This window comes from Megalops cyprinoides, chromosome 20, assembly GCF_013368585.1.
Source record: "Megalops cyprinoides isolate fMegCyp1 chromosome 20, fMegCyp1.pri, whole genome shotgun sequence".
Classification (NCBI taxonomy): domain Eukaryota; kingdom Metazoa; phylum Chordata; class Actinopteri; order Elopiformes; family Megalopidae; genus Megalops; species Megalops cyprinoides.
In genome coordinates, this window is record NC_050602.1 from 16,324,803 (window position 1) to 16,346,299 (window position 21,497).

The 21,497-nt window shown below is 47.4% G+C and overlaps 1 protein-coding gene across 1 annotated transcript in view; it reads right to left on the reverse strand.

Moving 5' to 3' along the window:
• The window catches only part of LOC118795622 (TSC22 domain family protein 2-like), a 31,191-nt gene extending 16,795 nt beyond the window's left edge, over positions 1 to 14,396 (reverse strand). The window contains exon 1 of the mRNA XM_036554244.1: positions 11,855 to 14,396. Within this exon, the coding sequence (XP_036410137.1) occupies positions 11,855 to 13,707 (1,853 nt within the window). The 5' untranslated portion in view covers positions 13,708 to 14,396. The remainder of the gene's footprint in view (positions 1 to 11,854) is intronic.
• Between the last annotated feature and the right edge of the window lie 7,101 nt (positions 14,397 to 21,497).

Consider the following 21,497-nt stretch of genomic DNA (forward strand, 5'->3'; position numbering starts at 1 on the left):
AGAGTGAATCGAGCAGAACAGCATTAGTGAAGGGTAAAAACAAACAAAAAAAAAAGTGTCAAAAAAAAAACTACCTTCCAAAAAACACGCTTAACTGTACTGTACTACATGCAGTGGAAAAGTAAACCCAGCCCAACAGAAGCTTTCATGTTATGCCAACAAAAAGAAACTCTTAAAATCATATATTATCAGCTGCCTTCAGAAGCCCTAGAGGGCCAACATGCCTTTCTTGCCGAACAATGGAGGCTTTTCACCTGGGATGGCAGTGATGGGGGAGAGGTGCGTTTGAGAAAAGAAAGGCTGGGAGAGTCAGGCTCTGCGAGCGAACAATGTGTGTCTTAAACGACCCGGGGGCGGTGGTAAAGGGGCGGGGGTGGGTATGCAGGCCAGAAGGTTAGCTCTAAACAGCTATCTCCAAAGCAGGGGGCAGGATTCTTCCACACACAATTAGAGATGCAGGGTCACAGGTCTAAGTCTCTGCTACATCACTGTGGCGTTCTCCTCCTCCCCAGGGCGCGAAATGAAGCATTCAGAGTACATGGGATGCCGGGGTCATAACTGGAACTACGCCTAAAACTGCACGGAGCCCCATAGCGTGCTCTTTACATTCTAAGGCAAACAGCAGAAAAGCCCCCTGTTAGAGCTACCGCGTGTGTCAACAAATCCGCTCGGCTCTGAGAGGGCAAGCCCGATGTAAATGATTAGCTGTGCCTGTGTGTATTTGAATGCGTTAGATATCCTCCCACATCATGCAAAGAGCCCGTTGCATCTCCCGCCAGAGAGTGATGTGAAGGCGGCGGGGCGCACGCGCTCAAAACGCACCGCTGCCGAGGCAGGAGAGGTTCCCCCCGACCGCGAGCAGGAAACGGAAGCCCTTCTTACATCTGTGCCCTCGAGCAGACAGGAAGCAGCTCCACTCTGAATAGTGCCCCACATTTTCGCGTCCTTTACCCTCCAAATATCGCCCGCGACTTTTAGCCCCGCGCACACGCCACCGCCGCCACCACTCGTCTTAAAGTTCAGCCCGGATCGCTTCGCTCGAAAGGGAAGTCCGCTGTTGGGGAAGAAAACCAGGGGCAGTAAGTCAGAGGGTTTTGGCAGAGGTAGTGCGGCAATGTAGCAGTGGTAAGGAGCAGGGCTCGCAACCAGAAGGTTGCAGTTTCGATTCCCCGTTGGGGCACTGCTGCTACACTCTTAGGCAAGGTACTCAACCCACACCTGCCTCAGTAAATATCCAGCTGTACAAATTGATAAAAAACTGTAACCTATGCAAGTCCCTCTGGATTAAAGCGTCTGCTGAATGACAACAACGTAGTGTAACGTAGTGTTTTGTGAGAGCCGTCTGATATCCCTACAGGCAGGGCCTTGAGGAGGCCCGCTGGAAGGGGTACCCAGCGCAGCGTACACTCCGCCATACGGTAAACGCCTCTGCGGGGATCAGCCCGGGCCATTCTCCACACGGCTATAAAACTACCCACAAACCTCAAACACCGCAACCAAAACACTCCCTCAATGGAGGCTGAAAAGCGTAAGAAACGGCTCAGGCCGTAATTACACAGGTGCTGTAAGGAACACGGCTCCCGTGCCCATCTACAGAAAGCCGAGGATTACTATCATTCACCAAATCACTCTGCTGGCAGCATCTCTAAAAGGGCCCCTCCTCTTGCGCTATGGGAAAAGACGACCTGGAGCACGGGCTGTTTATAGTATTTATAAAAACTGCACTTGACTTGAAAGCGGTTAATGTTTTATAAATCCACCTGGTAACTGCCATTCACATTCCATGGAGTTCATTGTTAACTATCGACTCTTTCCAGACAACCACTTAAACAGTGCCGCTTAACATGCAGCATTGAACATGTTAAATAATAATGTAAGGAGAAGCTACGGTGGCTATTTTCCGAGCACAACCCTAGACGCCCTTTACAGTAAATACATTTCACTTTAAAAAGGCTTTACCAAGATATGTTGTTCATACAGTTACACCCAAGGTCTTCAGCTTTCATGCAGAAGTGAACAAAGTAAACTACCAATCAGACATGCTGGGAGGATGGGATCTTAATGAATCAGCAGCCATTTTGGCTCTGAGCCTATTGCTTTTGTTTGATATAATTTATTTGCTGGGCTGACATCCTTATTTGAGTGACTCATACAGTTTCCATTCCAAAAAAAAAAAAAACACCGTCGATAAGGTTTATACTGACTGACGCAGTTCAGGTTAAGCATGTGGAAGGGTACAACACCAGCGGTCTGCCTGGAGTTTGAACATGCAGCCTTTGGGTCTTGGTCAGGGACTGGCTGTACAATCTGCATGCGTCTGCAGCCAGCCTCTTCACAACAGTGTTTCTGATCGCTCTCAAACGGCCTCTCACTCCGTCAGCCATTAAGCAGCCAGCGGTGTGTGAGTAATGATCACTAAGGCACAAGTCCTTGCTAGGTGGCCTGGGCGGACACCACACAGCCAGCTGGACCGGGGGGATGGGGTGGGGGGGGCGCCACAGTGTGAGGCCCCCAGAGCAGGCAGCGGAGGTACAGGGGAGGGGCCCCCTGGAACTCAGAGCGTCCTGCCCCCATCTGACACCTTTCCCCCCCCACGAGCCAAGTAGCGAAAACAGGATACGGCAGCGCACATCGGGGTTAGAGGTCGCCAATGATCGCCCTGATGGGCCAGGCTGCTTGAGAAGAAAAGAAAAAAGAAAAAAGAAAAGAAAAAAAAACACGTCAGACCGAGGCAGAATGGCGCTCACACTGGGGTGACAAGCGCTCAAACAGGAAGGGGGGGTGGTTCTCTCGCTGTGCGAGTCACCTAGAACTGCACGGAGAGTGAGAGCGAGTCCGCTGGAAATGCTGATCAGAAAGCAATCGACACACTCTATGTCTTAATATGGCATTGGGTTCAACGCGCCGGGAGAGCAGCACATGCGCCGTTTCGCGTTCCGTTTGGGGGCGGGCGCGATTCGGCCTGATTATAAGAAAGGCATCTTAAATAACAACAGCCTTGCAGAAGCGCACCTCCCCTCAGCTGTACGACGCACCCCCCCGCCCCCCTTATCAGCTTTGCCAGGGGGGGCCTTCTCTCCCATTGGTCAGGGGTTAACTGGGACAAACTTCACTCCCATGCCCCTGGGTGGTAGCCCCACTGGCTGACAACAGCAAAGAAGGCCCCAAGCTACCCAAAGGCCGACTTAACAGCCTCAAACACTCAAGCCTTATCTTTCCTTCAACCACTACGGAAAATGCTTGTGTGGAATCTCAAGCCCCCCCGACCCACCCCCCTCTACATGTGTCTTACATAACAGGGGTTCTGAGGAAGCTTGTAAATTACCAGGGCAGAGGAAGGGAAAACACAAGTTACTCTCACTCATAACCCTGGATATGAGACCTATACATTTTCACACAATATTAAGCGATGTGTCCCTAAACGCTTCAACAGGGAACAAGACTAAACACTCAATCACTGGAATGTTTGACCAAAAGATCACCAATTAATTATCTGCATAAGTACCCAAAGGATTGTAGATTTTAAAAAGAAAAAAAAAAGATGAAAACCGTTCTCTTTATTCTTTTCAATCATTTAGAATTCATTAATTTCATACTCGAAACTTTCATGAAGGAGAGCCTAAGAACATTTCATAAAATAAAATGTATGGATATTTTTAATTTTTCTGCCAGAAAGTATGAGCAAGCGAAGATCTCTTTGCAGTGAGTCATTATCTACACAAAAAAGGAGTGGAGTTTCATAAATTGCTTGGGGGGAAAAACGCAGTCTTCATTTATTCAAATATTCGATCTGGAAAGCCACATAATATTTGAACATCAAACTACTCAAACTGCACATCCACAGATTAAACTTCAAAAGACTGCCCCAGAACCAGGACTTTTTTTCAGAGGACTTTTGTATATGCACTTCAGGGAACGCTGTTCTGTTCATGTGCCTTGGATTCACAATAATTAGTGACTGCTGAAAGAAAAAAGCAAATCCTTTTCTGTTGAGGATAGGGGAGCGGGGCTGGTTTCTCAAACACAGCCAGAAGTGCTGGTTCCAACATGCTGGCCCCTCTCTGCCGGCTTTCAGAGGTTAGAGGATTTTCCCCACTGTCAGAACTGGAACCAAACGGAACCTTGGAGTTCCTGTTCCGTGTGCTTTCCCCCCCCACCCTACTTGTCTTTTCTGTTGGGTGGAACCAGCAACACGCAGTGTGGAACCAGTGCTGAGATTATCCAGCTCAGATATGCGCTTTCGAGAATCTTAAAATAGAGATTCTCTCTGAAGCGCTCCACCGCTTGCTGTAGGTGCTTGGCGATTTTTCTCATCAGCAAGTCACCTTCCGGGTGAGCACAGAGTTCAAACGCTGGCAGTCGAGGCTTGACTTGAGAAGATCAACAATAAACCTTTGAAAACTTTCTAGTGAATGACCACTTTAAAATCCTAGCAAGCTATGAGAATATATTTTAGCTGACTAGTTTCAGGAGAGATCAGCAAAAAAAAAAAAAAAAAAACTTCATGCCATTGCTTGCTTGTCTGCCATCTTATTAAAAGAAATGTGATACCTGTCAACCTCCTCTGATTGGCTCGGGCCTGTGGTGTGCAGTATGCAGGAGCAGAGAGAATGTAAAGGAAACTCATGCACAAGCCCTGCCAGTGTTTTGGTTCACAATTCTGATTCCTCATCTCAGGTTCCAATAACGGAAAAGCCGCCGGCCCTCCCTCCTGCTCTACACTTACCCTGTATGACACCGAAAAGCTACATATTAGCCAGCCTCACGTCTTAGGTTTTACAGCCAGGCACCATGGGGAGGGTTTCAAGTTGCGAGTCTGCCGGAGTGTTGAGGATATTCCAGCGCTATGGTGGGATGCCAGACCTTGCTGATTTTGTGGAGTTAAAACCCCCCCTGCCACCACCACCTTCACCTCCACCTCCCACTCCTGGCAATCGACATCACAGCTGGTTTTAAGAGGCTTGCTGCATTGTGGGCCATTCAAAGGAGGTGATAACGGGTTTCTAAAGATACAGCAGTAATTGCCCAGCCGCTTGCTCTGAAAGGGCTGAGGCCCTCCATGTATTCAGAGCTCAACAGGAAGTACTTCTGGAATCGGCAGCCTTGCAGAGAGGACAGGCCTTCTTTTCCTAAGACAACATGACTCTCTTGTGCAAACGCCTTTCATCCATTCACGTCCCGCACAAACGAACCCGAGAAAACGGGGGCCGTCCCAGGGAAAGCCCGCCGCCTGGCCTCCACCTCCGACGACACACACAAAAAAAAACTCCCCGGAATGCCAAGCTGTAATCACACGCCCTTAATTTGGGCCTAGCTGATTGGACAGTGGGAACATCACACGATCCCACTCCCGTCTTCCTCTGGAAGGGGAGAGCAGGAAATGTACGTCGACGCCGTCCCCCTGAAAACTCCGAGCCCCTCCAAACGGGCCGAGGTCGCCTTCTGTGGGAGTTCAGTGCGAGTGGGACTCCGCTCCAGCATTCCACTGCCAGATGTATGGAGCTGTTTGTTCTACTATCACAAGATCTAAAAGAACCTAGCGACAGGTAAAAGAGAGAGAGTGCCCAAGCTTCCTTCCGTGTTTCCCCCAATGCGGTGGCCAGGACACTGCAGACGGTCAAAACGCTCCGAAAAGCAAGCCTGACCTGTTCTCCCTGACTTCCCTTGCTCCCCTGGCTACCAACCTCGGGATAAACCTGGAAGCTGGAAGTCATTAAGCTTGTCTAGCTGTTGTTTTATGAATAGTTAGCATTGTTTGGAGTCAATCATTACCTGGGCAACACAGGCCATTTAGCCAACAGCAACAGGGCGAGCTTTCAAGGAGCGATCAAAGCTCTGCGCCGTGTTTACATGCAAAGGCAGTTAAGCCAACATCATTCACCACCGCCTACAGCCTCCCGACTTCATAATCACAATACCTGCCAGAGTGAACAAACCTGCAACCCGTCAAAACTCTGAGAAATATGACCGACTGTCGCTTTATCGCTATTATCATTAAGTCCACTCACAACAAAGGGGAAAAACAAGAGGCGTTTCTCGGAGCTGGCGCGCTCCAGCGATCCAAAGGTCACCCGCTGACCCAGAGCAAAGTCTGGATTTCCTTCATCGTTAGCTTCAGTTACGTCCCCCCAGAACCGGTCGCTCATCTGGGACTAATTTCATTTGCCGCGACCTGAGCGGCGCAACGCGGCGAACGCCGCGGCCAGGGCCTCAGAGCGGAGAGGCGCAAGACAGGAAGAAAACATGCACCGTCAACAGATGTTTTTCCGAAAACGAAGAGAGGGGGTTGCGTGGTTACGCTTCTCAGAATAGCCTGTTATGCAATTTTGAATTAATTCAATTCCGATTGCTCAATTCAATATAAGACAGGTCTGTCCCCTTGCCCCCCTTAAATTGTGACATTCCTGTCACGGAAAGATGCAAATGACACAAGACTGCAGAGTGAGAGGCCACCCCGTAGGAGGGAGAGGGTTTGCGTTTTGGCTTTGTTGAGTGGAAAATCCGTTACCTTGTGGCGGCTGGCCAATGCTTGCATTGGGAATGCTTTCGTGGGGGGGGGGGTTATTAGGGGTGTGGCGTGTCTTCAGCAGCTCGGCTTACAGACCCTGGACAAGGCTGGTGCTGCCTGCTTCATCCACAGACACTCCACCTGGGAATCCCACCTTAGGGCCCACAGGTACACACCTGAGGGGAGGGGCACACACACCTGTGCAGGCCCTCTCATTCCACTCCGTCAAAAATGTCTAAAGATTCTTTAGAAAAATATTTACATAGAAACTGGCGCGATCACCTGCATTTAGCGGAGGCATTTTACATTTTTTGAAGGACTGATCCAAAATATAGGCAAATAATGGCAATTTGCTAACATAAGCAACATACAGATGTATCCTGTGTGGGCCTCGTGAAATGTAAATTCTTGGCATATTAATCTTCTATTGCTTAAAACTGTTCTAGCTTTAAAAAAACAGTTGGTTTAAACTTCCTGTTGAGCTACTTTCTGAACTAATCATAGTATACGATATGCTTATTGTCCAAATACTTTGACACACACACAGCCTAACTGTTGCTGGTTGAGTCAGAGTTGAAATTTAATCACCGCAACAGTTTTTGAAGTTCATTGCTAGAGATGTGGTCAGTCCGTCAGCAAGCCGAATATGAGATCCAGCAGACATGGGATCTCTACCGAATCCTTACTCGATGATAGGACCGCACATGAACCCAAACCTGGGACCCAGTCCCAATCCGAAACACGGAACATGCTTGCAGTGGATTTCTGAGCCAGTTTCTCTCAGGAGCGGAAAATCTGTTAAAAGCAACCAAAGTTACAAGGAGAAATGAACAGAACCACTTTCACTCAGACAGACAAAAACTGAATTAGACATGTTAAATTTGCGCTGATCATGGATTTGAATTTGCCGGGTTAGAAAAAGTGGCCCAAGCCTGGTAATCGGTAATGAACTCAGCTGCCTGGACAGGCTCATCAGCTACATGGCAGCAGACACTTGTGCGGGGGTTGGGGGGGGGGGGGGGGGGGGCGCACAGATGGGGGTGGCTGGGGACAGAGGTCCCGTGATCAAGTGCCGGGGGGTGGGGGGTGGGGGTATCTGCCGCCAGGGGACGACATCTGACAATCGCAGCCATTCAGAGAGCCAGTGGAATGCGGTCCCGGGTCAGCTATCTGCGGAAAGCGAGCTGGGCTCCTGTCTCCCCTCCAGCCGGGGCCCGGGCTGCGGCCAGGCCGCAAAGAGCAGCCCACTGCCAACTGCACTCACCGCTGGGCCCTCTGAGGAAAAGGAGTGGGGGCCGGCCCCACGCCCGCTGCTGCACAAACAGCCTGTGTACGCCTGGATACACAAACCTCCGCCATCCAGCCCAACTTCACTCAGTGTGCACACGCTATGCACGCACTCACAGAGAAATAGAAACACTCATGCGTGTACGCATCCAAGATCTTAAACCATTCTTAATATTCTTAAGATTCTGATATGAGTTTACATAGTAATACCCATCGGGGCCAAACTCATTGTAGTTTGACAGGAAAGAGAAGTCACGAAAATCTGTTCCAATGTTGGAGAGGACCAGCTGCAAAGTATACTTACAGTTGGGGATTAGTTAAGAAACATGAACAGCCAAACTTCAGGTGTGAGTGTATTCTTTCACTCACCAAGAGGATGCTGTTGAACCATGTTTAGGTATTAATGAAAAAAAAGAGTGTTACAGGCTTCTACAGTACAATTTAAACGGACAGTTCAGGTAAGTGCCTTAACACTAAACTTCTCAGACCTGCGTGCACTGATAATTCACTCATGTCACAGATAAAGGGTGACACTGAAGAGAAGTTGAATGTGATGAGAGAAATATCACAGGAAAATAAAGCACTCCAGTGACACAGCCTTGCCAGGAAGCGTACATATTTCACATGCCTGACGCAAGCTCATCTCGGCCCGCTCATTCCACACCTCACGCAAGTTTTTGGAAATACCTCAGCTATTACTAACCGGCAATGCTTTGTAAGAGGACTCACTCAACGCAGTCTGACATGACGAAACTCTTTGCCTGTCAGTAAGGCGTTTTGGCGAAGAGCGCAGAAAACAGGAGCCGTCCTCTTTCGCGCCCGCGTGGCGGGAGCCACGGGATGTGGGCAGGAAATACCGTCCGGCCTCGCCGTTTCTCAGCGCATTCCTGACGGGGCCGACGGTGTCGTTCGCGGCGTTCAAACACCAGGGCAAAAACGAGGCAAAAACACTTTCATTACATTATTGGCATTTAGGTGCTGTTATCCAGAGCAACTCATATTGGTTAGTTTTTTTTTTACAATGTTATCCATTTATACAGGTGGATATTTATTGAGTCAACTGTGGATTAGGTACCTTGCCTAAGGGTATAGCTGCAGTGCCTCAGTGGGGAATCAAAACTGCAACCTTCTGGTTATAAGCCCTGCTCCTTATCCACTATGCTACACTGCCACCCATACACTTCTCCCCTGCACACTGGGCCAGAGGGCTTATCTGTTCAAATGGAGCACGGGAGGGACGGGCAGGGGGGTGGGCCACTGCTCTCCAGCCGATAGGGCAAACTAAGAGAGCGCCTCGCTAATCAGCTGCAAAAGGTGTCCTCGCGAGCTACTGACAAGTGGCCCGGGTCATGGCTGCCAGGAGGCTCACACAAATCACCGTGTCACGTAGCGAGCGTCGGCATGCGTGCGCCTCTGAGGCCGGGCCCTGACCTCGCCGAGAGCCTGCGAGAAGCATCCGCGCACAAACTCAAGGGGGGGGATGTACCCGGTCGCTCCGACGCGCTTAAAAATCGCAAGCGCAGCTCTGGCGGCAAGTTCTTCTTTTGGACTTGTTAAAACCGCACATTCACATGCTTGTCATCTGTGTTGTTTTTTTTTTTTTTGAACAGGTTTCCTGAAAGCAGTACAGAGTAAAACAAAACAAAAGCCGCCGAGAGCCGTGTACCACCTGAAGCTTAGAATGCAGCCGGGGCCGCTCCGTCCGAGAGGAGCCAGGCCCGCCGAGCAGGGAACAGAGTGTGATTTAGTGAGGCGGTCGGCTAACCGTGTCATTTCCTCTCCCTGCATGCCAGCTCGTTGACACAGACCGAGTCACTCGGTGCAAGGCAGGAACTGAAAGCCGAGCATTGACATCATGAGGCAAGTAGCACTTCTCAACCGGATCTGGGTCACACGGAAAACACCGGCGGTTCAGCTTTAAATTCAGGATGAGAAGTGGTCAACCGGACGACAGTTGAATAAAAAAAAAAAAAAAAATCTAAATCTTCTCTACAAGCAGTCCTTGGCACAGACATTTTACATTACATTACATTATATGCATTTTAGCTGACGCTCGGATCTTATCCAGATCACCTTCCAGCACAACAGAACATCGTATCCATTCAAGTTAAAGCTAAATTCAATATTTCTGAATGTCTGTGTGAACCAAAGTCTATGTTACCCCTTCCGAAGCAGTCACTGACATATCATCTAAATTACTGAAACTGCTGTTAAGAATTTTCTCATGCGCTGATATGACAATGACAGATGTGCGTTTTTGGCTGACAGTGTGAAGCCAGGTCACGCGGTCAGCTGGGTCAATACGTTCGCTATCTCAGCACGACAGCCAAGGCCCGGTGATGTCACTCCAAACACGTCTCTCTCGGACACGGCCCCCGTCCCACTGGCGAGGCTCCTTGCAGCGGTGAAGTCATCTGCCGCATACGAGAGTGATTAGGATCCGGGCACACGCTGTTCAGCGGGGTCCCTGATGACATCACGCTCCGTTCGCGCACGTCGCCGTCTCCGGAGAGCCGAAAGCGAGCCTGCCTCTCTGCTTTCCCTCCACGCCACTGTCAATGATGCCTGTCTGCAGCAGTGGCTCAGGCGCCGGGGCAGCCTTTGAGCCTGACAAACAGGCCCGTACACAGGCCTCTGCTTTTCTTTAGATCAATCTGCCTGTTCCCTTTATGACAGCTGCCTCAGAACACTACAGCACATCAAGAACAAGAACAACAAACAATAACGTTCTTGCAAAGACAAGCCGCTCCTAAAAATAATAAAAAAATAACACGGTTCCTCCCTTCAAGGGGATTGCAATACAGCAAATCTCAAGGATTATATCCAAAACCAGGACAGTCTGCATCAGCACCTGCGTGTGACTGATGACTGGGCAATTATTAGGCTTGGAAATACTCAGAGTGACTGTCCTTAGAGATAGAGAGGCCTTGCTATGAATTTAGGTGTGCGTTATCAGGGAAGAGATTAATACAGCCATTCATGTAAACAGTACAAGAACACGGGGAAATGATCTGGAATGAGTCATTTTTTAATCACAATAACTTTCCGGTGACTACTGCAAGGCTAGTCGAAACGCTCCAACCCTAAAGAGCTGTTCCGAGATAGGAGGAGAAGGGGAGTCGTGGACGTCGCCATGAAGACAGCTCAACTCCAGCACATTTCAAGGCCTTAATGAGAAACGCCAAAAATGGCGTTTCCTTCCTGAGCTGGCTGGGGCCTTGAGGTACCCACTCTCTCTGCTCGGCTGCCGCGTTCGCCTTCACAAAACAACCACAGGGGCCATTTCTGCCGCAATGTAAAATCCCCCACCAGAGAGGAAAAAGGAATTTGAGGGTGTATCCCTGCTTCCCGTTCCACCGTCCCAAAACGAAGCCCTCGCCGCCGACAACAACAATGCAGAAAAACACTCCGGGCATGGCGTTCCGAGGGACTTCTTTCGCTGTGAAAGAGGCATCACTGAAACGCCTTGCGCAATAGGAATCTAGGAGCCCCGCATGCTTTGAGTCAAGGAGACACACCCCTTTTCTAAACAGGGCCTTCCACCAAGTTGTGATTCTCTTAAAATGCGATGCATGTCAAAATACCAGAACAGCCTGAGTAATGAGAAAACGCATTTCCTCATTCACTAAATTATCAATGGTATCGACCTTCATTTCAGAAACGGCGCACTTAAACTCATCAGACAAACCCTGTTGATATCCCACTGCTTTGTAGACTGGATTCAGACAGGTTAAGAAATTTACAGAGTTACCTTATCATACATATCTGCCACAGGAGGCTTTCAGAGAAACATGATATGAAACTTGTTAAAACAAGTGAAAATTGACCATGTTAATCCATAATGTGTTGTCATCAAAGTTGACTCTGCACTGTCCATGAGAATGCTGGCAGAAAATTTAAAAACTAAAACTAATTATGGACACATCCTTACAGCACTGACACGAACCAGATTTTGATACACAGTTGTTAGAAAACATTATCACTGAATTTGACAGAAAAAGGACAATTTTATTCTTTCCTCCATAAACTGAGTTTAATATTATAGAAGCACGGTCTTACCTGTCCTCATCGCCGTCTATACTGATGGGTATTCCAAAAAGGCTGTTGACAGCGGGCACAGAGGGCAGCTGCAGTCCTTCGGAGATCAGAGGCTTCATGAGATCTTTTCCAGAGGTGGCAGAGGGCTGAGGTAGCGCATCGGACTTCCTTCGATTCTCCTCCACGTTGGCGGGGGGCTGGGCGAATCCGGCGGGGACACCCTGCACCCCGAGGGCCCCCGCGTTCCCGGCGTGGGGCGCCTGTGGTTGACTCAGCTGGGGCTGTCCCGTGGAAGGCGGGGTCTGGTTCGGCACGGTCACGGGGGTGCTGGGGGCACTGGGCGCGGGGGCGGGCATGCCGGCCGCTCCGCCGCCGGCCCCCATCACAGGCACGTTCTGGACCCCGGGGACTGCGGCGTGGGGGGGAAGGGCGACCGGGGCCGCCCCCGAAGGCTGGTACTGAGGCTGCTGCTGCTGCACCCCAGCCAAAACGGGCGCCACGCCTCCTCCTCCCACGCCCACCCCCGCTTGCTGCAGGAGCCCCGGAGAGGGAACTGGCTGGGCAACCAATCCAGGCCCGGCAGTTTCTCCGGCCTGGGCGGCGATCCCCAAACCTGGCACCCCCGCAGCCGCCGGCGTCATGACTGGAGACGGGCCCTGGTTGACGGGCGGCCCCACCGGCAGGGTGGTCACGGGAAGGGTCTGGGCGGCGGTGCCCGTTGGCTGAAGCGAGGGCAGGTGCTGCTGGCGGTAATCCGCCTGACTGGCGGGTATCAGCGAGGGCTGACTGGTCAGCTGGTGCCCGGACACGAGTTGCTGCTGCTGCTGCTGGGGCTGATATGCAAACTGCTGGGCTTGACTGACCGGCGGCATGCTGGGAGATTTCTGCACCTGCTGCAGCGACGCACCCTGGTGCATGCCGTTGGTCCCGGGCGGCAGCAGGCTCTGCGGGGCCACGGGGACGGAGGCGTACCCCGTGGGCTGGAAGCCACTCGGAGCCGTGGTCCCGCTGGCAGTCTGATGCCCCGTGCTGTAAGCCTGCGGCTGCGGCGAGGGCTCCACTATATGTGAGTGAGAGGCAGTACTGTAAGCGCTGTCCACGGCAGGGTCCAGCCCCGTGCTGGAGAGCGTGGAAGGGGCGGCCACCGATCCCCCCGTCACTCCCAGCCCGCTGTCCCTGTCCATGTTGTAGTCCAAGGTGCTGGCGTGCCTAATGCTATCCACAGTCCTAGTGATAACCGAGCCCTCCGAGTCTCGCTCGTAGAACTCCATGCAAGTCCACCTGCCCCTTCTGAAGGGCTCGCCTGTACCGTGATCGAGTTTGATGACCCTGAAACGCGAACTGCAACTTGTGGTAGACGTCGTGCTCGAACTAACCGCGCTGGCGGCTGGGGCGGGCTGAGACGTGCTCCCAGTCGCGTTACTGCCTCCCCCAGCGACTGCTGTAGCCGGCTGCTGCGCTACTCCGGTCGGGGCGGGAGAGGACTGGCCCGCTGGCCCTGCGGTTCCCAGCCCTTGCTGATTGACATGGACTACACCTGTCACCGCTACGGTCCTAAAACCAAAACCCCCATTATGAGGAGCTGATACTGTCGGTAGCTGCCCATCTTGAGGTATATGCGGCGCCATCGCGCCAGGCGCCTCCGTCTCCCCTACGTTATTTAAGGTCTCTTCAGAAGAGCTAATATCGCACGCCTCGGGTTCGAAATCGGCCCGGGACACATCAAATATTTCCGATGACACGTCTTCGGTCCTCGATTCGTCTGGATCTTCCAGACTCTCGGTGTCGTCAGTGATGCTGCTGGCTGCCACCTGAGCCTGTGTCACACTGGTGATCTGGAAACAGCTCTTCTTTTTCGCCGGCATTTTGGACATTTTGAGAATCTACGCTTTAACTCCAGTGTATGCCCCCCTATGTTAAAAGCGGATAAAAAGTCTAATCCAAGTAGGACAAAACGCTGACGTAAAATATTTGGAAACAATTTCACAGTTTTTTAACTGTTAGCGAGACGATTGCAGCTACGTCATCTCCCTTCCTCTTCTCTCCTGTTGCATTTTATGACTTAGCTAAAAACATTCAAGACCAAACCTTGCGAGCTCCGGCGATGCGGATCCTCCCGACTTTACAGATCTCTTCGTCCTTGCCTTTTTTCCTTTCCTCTGGTCAGTCAGATCCCGAGCTGCTCTGTGTTGGTAATGCCCCCGGCTCCGGACTTGCCACCAGGCCGTTGTCGCAGATAGCTAGCTAGCCAACAGCTCCACAGCTGCTACAGCTAGCTAGCTACTTTAGCAGGCGGGCCCGTTCCCCCACCACTCTTCAGTATAGCTTGCTAGCTATCTACCACTTTTTCTACCTGAGAACATGCGTGTGCGACATCCTGTAGAACACGTCTCTCTTCAGCCCTCACTACTCATATGGATCTAACAACTTCCGATACTGGGAAAGGCAGAAAACCCCGGTAGTTTAGTTTTCCCGGACTGGTTCTCCTCTGTATCAGACTCCCAGGGAACTGAAATTCACTAACTGTCTCTCCCTCCCTCTCTAGACAAGATGGCTAGCTATGCGAGAGCGCACAGCACTCTGGGATGTTTGCGCACTGGCGTACGCAGGGAATGGAGAATTTGAACCACTACGCTCGCAGTGGCAGCTGTGCGTATTTGTTTTCATTTCTGACCGGACGATGATGTGACAGGAGTGAAGTGATTTTTTGAATGCATCTATACAAGTAGTTCATTTAGCGGAAATCACATACGACAGTAAGTTGTCACCTCGTGACAAGTAAGTGAATACAACCGAACCTCATGCTTATCTAAATAAAATGAATTTGTGGTAAATATGTGGTAAATATGATTAAAGTATTCAATTAAAAATCTAAGCAGAAAAAATTACCTAGTGCTTACGTTTTTTTCGTGTTTATGTTATATCATGTTTTTTTCTTATTTCATTAGGGGTATGAATGAATATGGAGGCCTATGTATGTTCTGTTGTTATTTTCTGCTTAGAAATGTAATTTATAAATTAAAATTTTATTAGAAATTTAATTTACTTTGCATGCGTGCTCAAAACGGCTCTGATCTGTTGTCTTTCTGTTTTGCTGTGTAAGCTTTTTCCTTCATTTGTAAGTGGTTTTAATGATTAACTTCGTTTGTACATGAATAATCTGAAAATCTGTTTCTTTGGAGTGCCAAATATGTGGAAAAAAAGAAAAGCTGGACCTTTGGCACCCAAATCCTGCTTATTGGCATGCACGATACTTGTCTGTCTGTACCCTGACAAAATACAGTAAACAATGGGTGAACTGTCCTTCAGAATGTCCGAATTCACTAGCATACCTAACTTAAGCACAAAATGTTAATTGTTAACTGACTAATTGATATTCATTAGTGTGCCGATTGATCAATTCATAAAATATGCAATAAAAGTTAACCAACCCTTTCTATAGTATTAATACATAGATAGTATTTCAAAATTTCAAAACTTTAATTTGCCTGCAGTAAACTGACAAAAAAGCCGAAGTGCATGGTTTTAGAAGAGCTTATTTGGGGCAGGCTGCAAAAGAAAGTCTTTAGTTTGGCGGAGGCATTAACACCCTGAGCACTGTGGTGGTTCTCACCCCTAATAAACTCAAAGTCCTGTGAGCGCTCACAGAACTCCTTCAAGCATGCAACCAATACCAGATATCTACATTAAGAAAGTCCACCTATTTATGCCAGCTTTGTCTCTGAAGAAGAGAGCGATAGCAACCCGGTCAACCCACCCCCATCACCAACATTCCACACCTGGAATGTTACTCACTTGTCTACAATCTCTGATCTAGCAGCATCCCCTGCATCTGTTTTAGATCTCAAACTGCTTTCGGCCTGAGTTCCTCTTAAACACTTTAAATATTATTGAAATAGTTTGTCACTCTTCATCTTATCATGTCTTGGATTGCCTTAACCCTCAGCACAAGGTGAAACAAGCTGATGTCTTGCAAACAGAGTTAGAGAAAAAAAAATCATACCCTACTTCAATTACCCAGTTTTTATTTTGGTCCCTGCCATTTTCACAACCCCAGGAAGTCAGATTATTACATTAATGTGTTCTAATATCAGATCGTCTAGAGAAGAAGCCTTTAATACTGGCCATTCCCTATGTCTGTGAAGAAATTTGCTTGTGTCATTAATGGGACTCTTGTTCCCTCAGCCGACAGTATACTGAACCCTTTGATTGAATGCTTACAACAGCCCCCACCCTGGGGAGATGTCTGGCTTTAAGACATCTCAAAAGGATTTTCAGCAGTATCTAATTCAATCAGCAGTGAATGTGAGCAAAGAATGCAACAATGTTGAATCAAAAGGAAATGTATATCAGCCTTCAACGAGCGCATTTGTCTGTTGGCCAGAGTTGGAAGGGATGGGAAAAATATGTCTTTTTTCATCAGGCATTGTAACATGTACTTCACAATGTGTAATTTTAGATTATAAAAGCACCTGTTTACTATTACATTTATTTAAGTGAACCTGCATGATTAGAACATGCTAAAATGGGTTCGTTATCATTTTTATTTTAACACTGTTATCCAAGAGCAGAACTCCCCCCCCCCCCCCCTTTGACCACATATGCAGGTTTTGATATTGTGTTAGTCTACAGGTGAGCTTGTCTATGTGACACATCTTGATGTCTAAGATTACCAGATCACTTGGCCACTCTTTGACCTGAAATGTCTTCAGACCTGTCTGAACAGCCTTGAGAGTAATACTGAGTAATATTAGAGAAGGGTGATAAGTGAAGACTGTTATCACATATTTTTGATTTAAAGGTATGTGTACACAGCAGTGTTCTGAGTCTGTTTAAGGCTCAGGAATAATTCCAGAATTTTCAATCTTGATACGAGCATAAAATATAAAGTCACTGAAGGTAGCGTAGTAATTTATCAACAGCTGAGATTCCAGGTTCGTAGTATGTGTATTAGTGATGTACTTGCTGAAATTGTGTAACACTCAGTCCCCCGTTCAGGGTGGAGAGGTAGCAATGGCAGAGTGATCAGGGGCAGCAGGGGACCCCCATAACCCCCATGGACCCCCAGGGGTCTTTGTGCAAGTCCTTTCACGCTCGACGTGCTAATGTATGCAAATCTTAAAATATTCTGTCGATTGAAGGGAGTCCGTCTTGGGGGGGGGTTCCTGAGTCACAGGCGAAAGCATCAGCTGAATAGCCAGAGATAATTAACTCTTTATGCCGCAGGATCCTTTTTGGCTGTGTTTTCAATGTATGCCTCAATTGAGATTCTGCACACTGAGAACTCAGCCATTATGATGGAGCGCTAGGTTAGCCCAATGGGAAGGAGCTACTGAGTGTAGTAAGGATGGGGATCTCGGTGTGCTTCATCCACTGTGGTGGAAAGGGTCCTTATGTAGCGTGTAGAAATATTCATAATTTTTTATAAAACTTTGGCTGTCACCAAAACTGTAAACACAGGCGGAATGCTGGCAGTATTTTAACAGTAAGTTTTTGTCATTTACCATACACTCTTATCCAGAGCAACTTCCACAAGTTACAGGTTTTAGATGTTATCCATTTATACAGCTGGATATTCACTGAGCCAATTCTTGGTTAATTGCCTTGCCCAAGAGTACAGCGACAGCACTGCAGCAGGGACTCAAACCTGCAACCTTTCGGTTACAGGCTCTGCTCCTTACCACTATGCTACGTTATCCCCCTTGGTTATCAGCCTGACAAAGAGCCGACATTTATGCTCAGTCCACTCGCAGCCTGCTTAAAGTATCGTTCTAAGTGATGCAGGTGTTGCTTGCTGTTGAGAAGTTGTTACATTCTTGACTTTGATAAGAGACACCATTGAACCTTGCCCTTTGTGATATAACATGAAATTTAGGGATGAGTTAAGTTCTGCAATGTTTTCACTGTCACTAATTTTAAGTCGCCATTCAAATTATTCAGATTAATTCATGTATCATATTTGAATTCAGGAGTGTAATCATTGGCAATAAAATTGAGCCAGACACCTTATTTGCCTTCAAATTATTTGCGCACAGATTGACCATAAGCTTTGTGTCGTGGCAAACACCAACACATGAGTTAGCTGAAATAATCACAATAACAAAACTGGCAATATGAAATTTAAATGCAATATTTTACACATCACATAGGAATACAAGTAATATGCAAGGAAGGTAGCATAGATTTACAGCTCAGATTAAAAAGACGTGATAACCAATTAACCAAATTAACAGGGGAAATAGTGGGTTGGCTAAGGACAAATCCTTTGTTGTTACAAGTATATACAATAAAAGTAACAAAAACTGTTAAACAAGGAATAAGTAGATGAAAAGTCACATAAATTCTACAATCACAAGTCTTGTCCATCATGCTTTTCAAGGAAAACAAGGCTGAATTTCAGACTGAGGCAGACTGGAACAATAGACTAATATTAACACTATAAATTGCAATTAAAGTGAAAACTATGGTAGCAAAGAAAGACACTGGAGCCTGGAGCGTAGAAGGAAGTCTCATATTTACATTATTCGTCATTCACTTAAAACTTACAAACTATAAAATATTTATAAATATGTAATATATGAAATTAATTTATTTGGGAAAATTAAATAGCTTAATAATTTATCTTGATTCTGTCTGTGAATATACATGTACACTTTTTCTGTAATTGTATACATCTGAGGTCAAATTTGGACTTTAAGGTAGCAAATGTTCAATAGTAACTGGATTGTGATCTATAGTTTGTGCAAGTGCTATGACTCATAACAGTTCATAAACCACAGTTAAATAAACTATATTTGACTCTAAGGCATGCCCTTGTGATGCATTTAAGGAAAGTAAACACTTTATGAAAAATGCCTTGTTTTTTTTCTACAGCCGTGTCTCTCCACAAACTACAGCTCCAAGAAACCAGTCAGTTGAGGTATAAGCCAAATAAAAGCCAAGCATGGCCTTTTATAGACGAGCGAATATTTCAGGAAAATAACACCGAGCCAGTTTCAGCATGTAAACTTATGATTTTTAATGGCTCACTCGCTTGTCTTTACAATTCCAAACATAGGCTTTGTGTATGGAGTCACACAATCCGTAGGAGGTGGGGGTGCGCTTTCCGCGGCGGCCTCCTTTTATAACTCTGTTACTCTGTCTGGCTCAAATGGGCAACGAGGTAACATCTCCCATGAGAAACTCAAAAAAACCTCCATAAATCACTAAGTAAATAACTCATGCCAGAGTGCACACACCGGATTCCTCCTTGTGTGTGTCTTGCATATTTGAAGCGTCGCATAAGGCCAATCGAGTCATCATTGGCCCGGGAGCGGGGGGCTCTTGGGGTTGCTTTCACGAGTTAAACTCGCGAAAGGATGATCAAAGGTCCGCGCCACGTCCCTTGACAAATATGAAAATCAGATTATGTTGCCCCAGTCGACAGAGAGGATCCGTCAGGCATACCATTTGTCCAAATGTAATGGGTCCCTCTGAAAAGGCAACGAGCCAGAGGTCTAGCTCTGCTTCATTCCAGTGTCACCGAAAGTCATACATTATGCATCGTCAGCTAACAGGCAGTTTCTGCTTTGCTCAATACAGGAACGTGCATTGAGTCAAGCGCTTACTGCAAACCACCTGAATCTGTCCTCAGGGGTCTACCTCACTGACAGCTGGGACAGGAGTAGCCAGGTCTCCTCTGTATTTGCCTCTTCTCTCCCCCAGTTCAGCTGCACTTTGTCATTCCTAATGAAAAGAATTCCATACGATACGCAGATACAAATCTGTTTGCAATATCATTTTGATAGCTTAAAATATTTACCTTTTATTTTCAGTTATTGTCACATTGTCATTGTCACACTGTCAGCCAAGTAAAGGATCTCAGGATAACTCGACCATTTGGAACCCCTTGCTGCAATATTCATTTCTCATATACAGTAAGATAAATGCCAGTTAAGAGGTCCCTAAAACTTGGGAAAGAGGAAGCTCAATAATGAAATGACCAGAATGATCGAAATCATTCAAATGACTACAAAGAATATGGTGTGTATAAGACAGATTCAGCCACAGATTCAGACCAAGTAACTTGGTCAAAGGAAGAAAAATCTGAAAAAGAAAAAGGAAAAAGAAGACACTTTGCAAAAGGAAAAAACACAGAGGAAAAGGAATGACAGCAAAAAACTGGAGTGAAAAGAAAGATAAATAGAAATAAAATAAAATACGGAAATGAAATCAGAATGGAAAAGAAAAAAACATGTATAGAAGAAAATAGCTACATTAAAGGGGAAAAGACTAGGAATTCATTTCCCCCCTTTACTGCATTGCTGATTTTATATGGTCTCCATACTCAGGAATTCAAAAGTAAGAAGTGGATCACTCCACCTGGGGGTGCTGAAGAGTATAGAGGAGATGAAGACAGTTCTTCGAGTTTTTTGTAACGATCGAGTAGGTCTCAGAAATGGCTTTGGACATTTTTTTTGCTATGTCTACATAATTATTTCAATATTGTGAAATAATATACATATCAGTCGAGGTTACAGACTGACAACGTCACAAAATTACGTTGCCGTTATGAAATGGCACCTTTCACTTTCCACGTTGCCGCGACGTCCAACTTGACGTTGTAGTAGCAACGTATGTTTGGTCATTAAATTAGGCTACGTTGCAGCAACGTAAGGGCAACGTGACTGTGTTAGCTGGGCTTTAGTGTTCAGTGTAGTTCGCCCAGCTAAACGCACAACGTTGCAGCAACGTTGCCAGTAAGTGCTCATTTGGTCACCGCGAAATATGGTCGCCAGGACGTCTGACAACATCACAGAATTACGTTGCCATTACGAAATGGCACCTTTCACTTTCCACGTTGCCGCGACGTCCGACTTGATGTTGTAGCAACGTATGTTTGGTCATTAAATGCGGCAACGTGACTGTGTTAGCTGGGAAGACACCACTGGTCCTTGAGAGGTCTCCGATCAGTTTTCGCTGGGGGTTTGTTTTGACTGCACACCTCGCTAATGCCGCAGCGTGAGAAGCGGAGACTGGGCCCTTCCTTTCACAGCCCATTAAACGGGCACACATCCACCCAGACTGCAGCTCCGGACCTCGCCACGGCTGGACGGAGCTGTTTTCATAGCTGGCTTTGTTTGAAGAAGCTTTGGCTGGCGAGCTTGGAGAGTAAGGTTCTGTTTCTGGCCTCGGTGTTCCTGTGGCTGTAAATAAGAATCAAAAGCAACAAATCCGATTCAACCTGGTTTTGTTAGGTTCCCTCAGACCCTGCTCTGAGTGGGTTAGGTGGTCAAGAAAAATAAATAAAAACCTCTCCTGTAGCCAGAGATAATACTAAAGACCCCCCCCCCCCCCCCCTCCACAAATAGTAGGCTAATTGACACTCATATCAAGTTAATAAGTTGCTTATAGTGTTTAGTGGTAACACTCAGATATTAAAAGGACATTCTCAATAAGTCACCGTAAATAATATTGATATTATAATGAAACCGCCCAGAGAACACAGTCACGTTGCCCTTACGTTTCTGCAACGTAATTAAATGACCAATCATACATTGCTACAACGTCAAATCGGACGTTGCGGCAATGTGGAAAGTGACAGGTGCCATTTCGTAACGGCAACGTAATTCTATGACGTTGACAGTCCGTAACCTCAACGTCCTGGCGATCATATTTCGCAGTG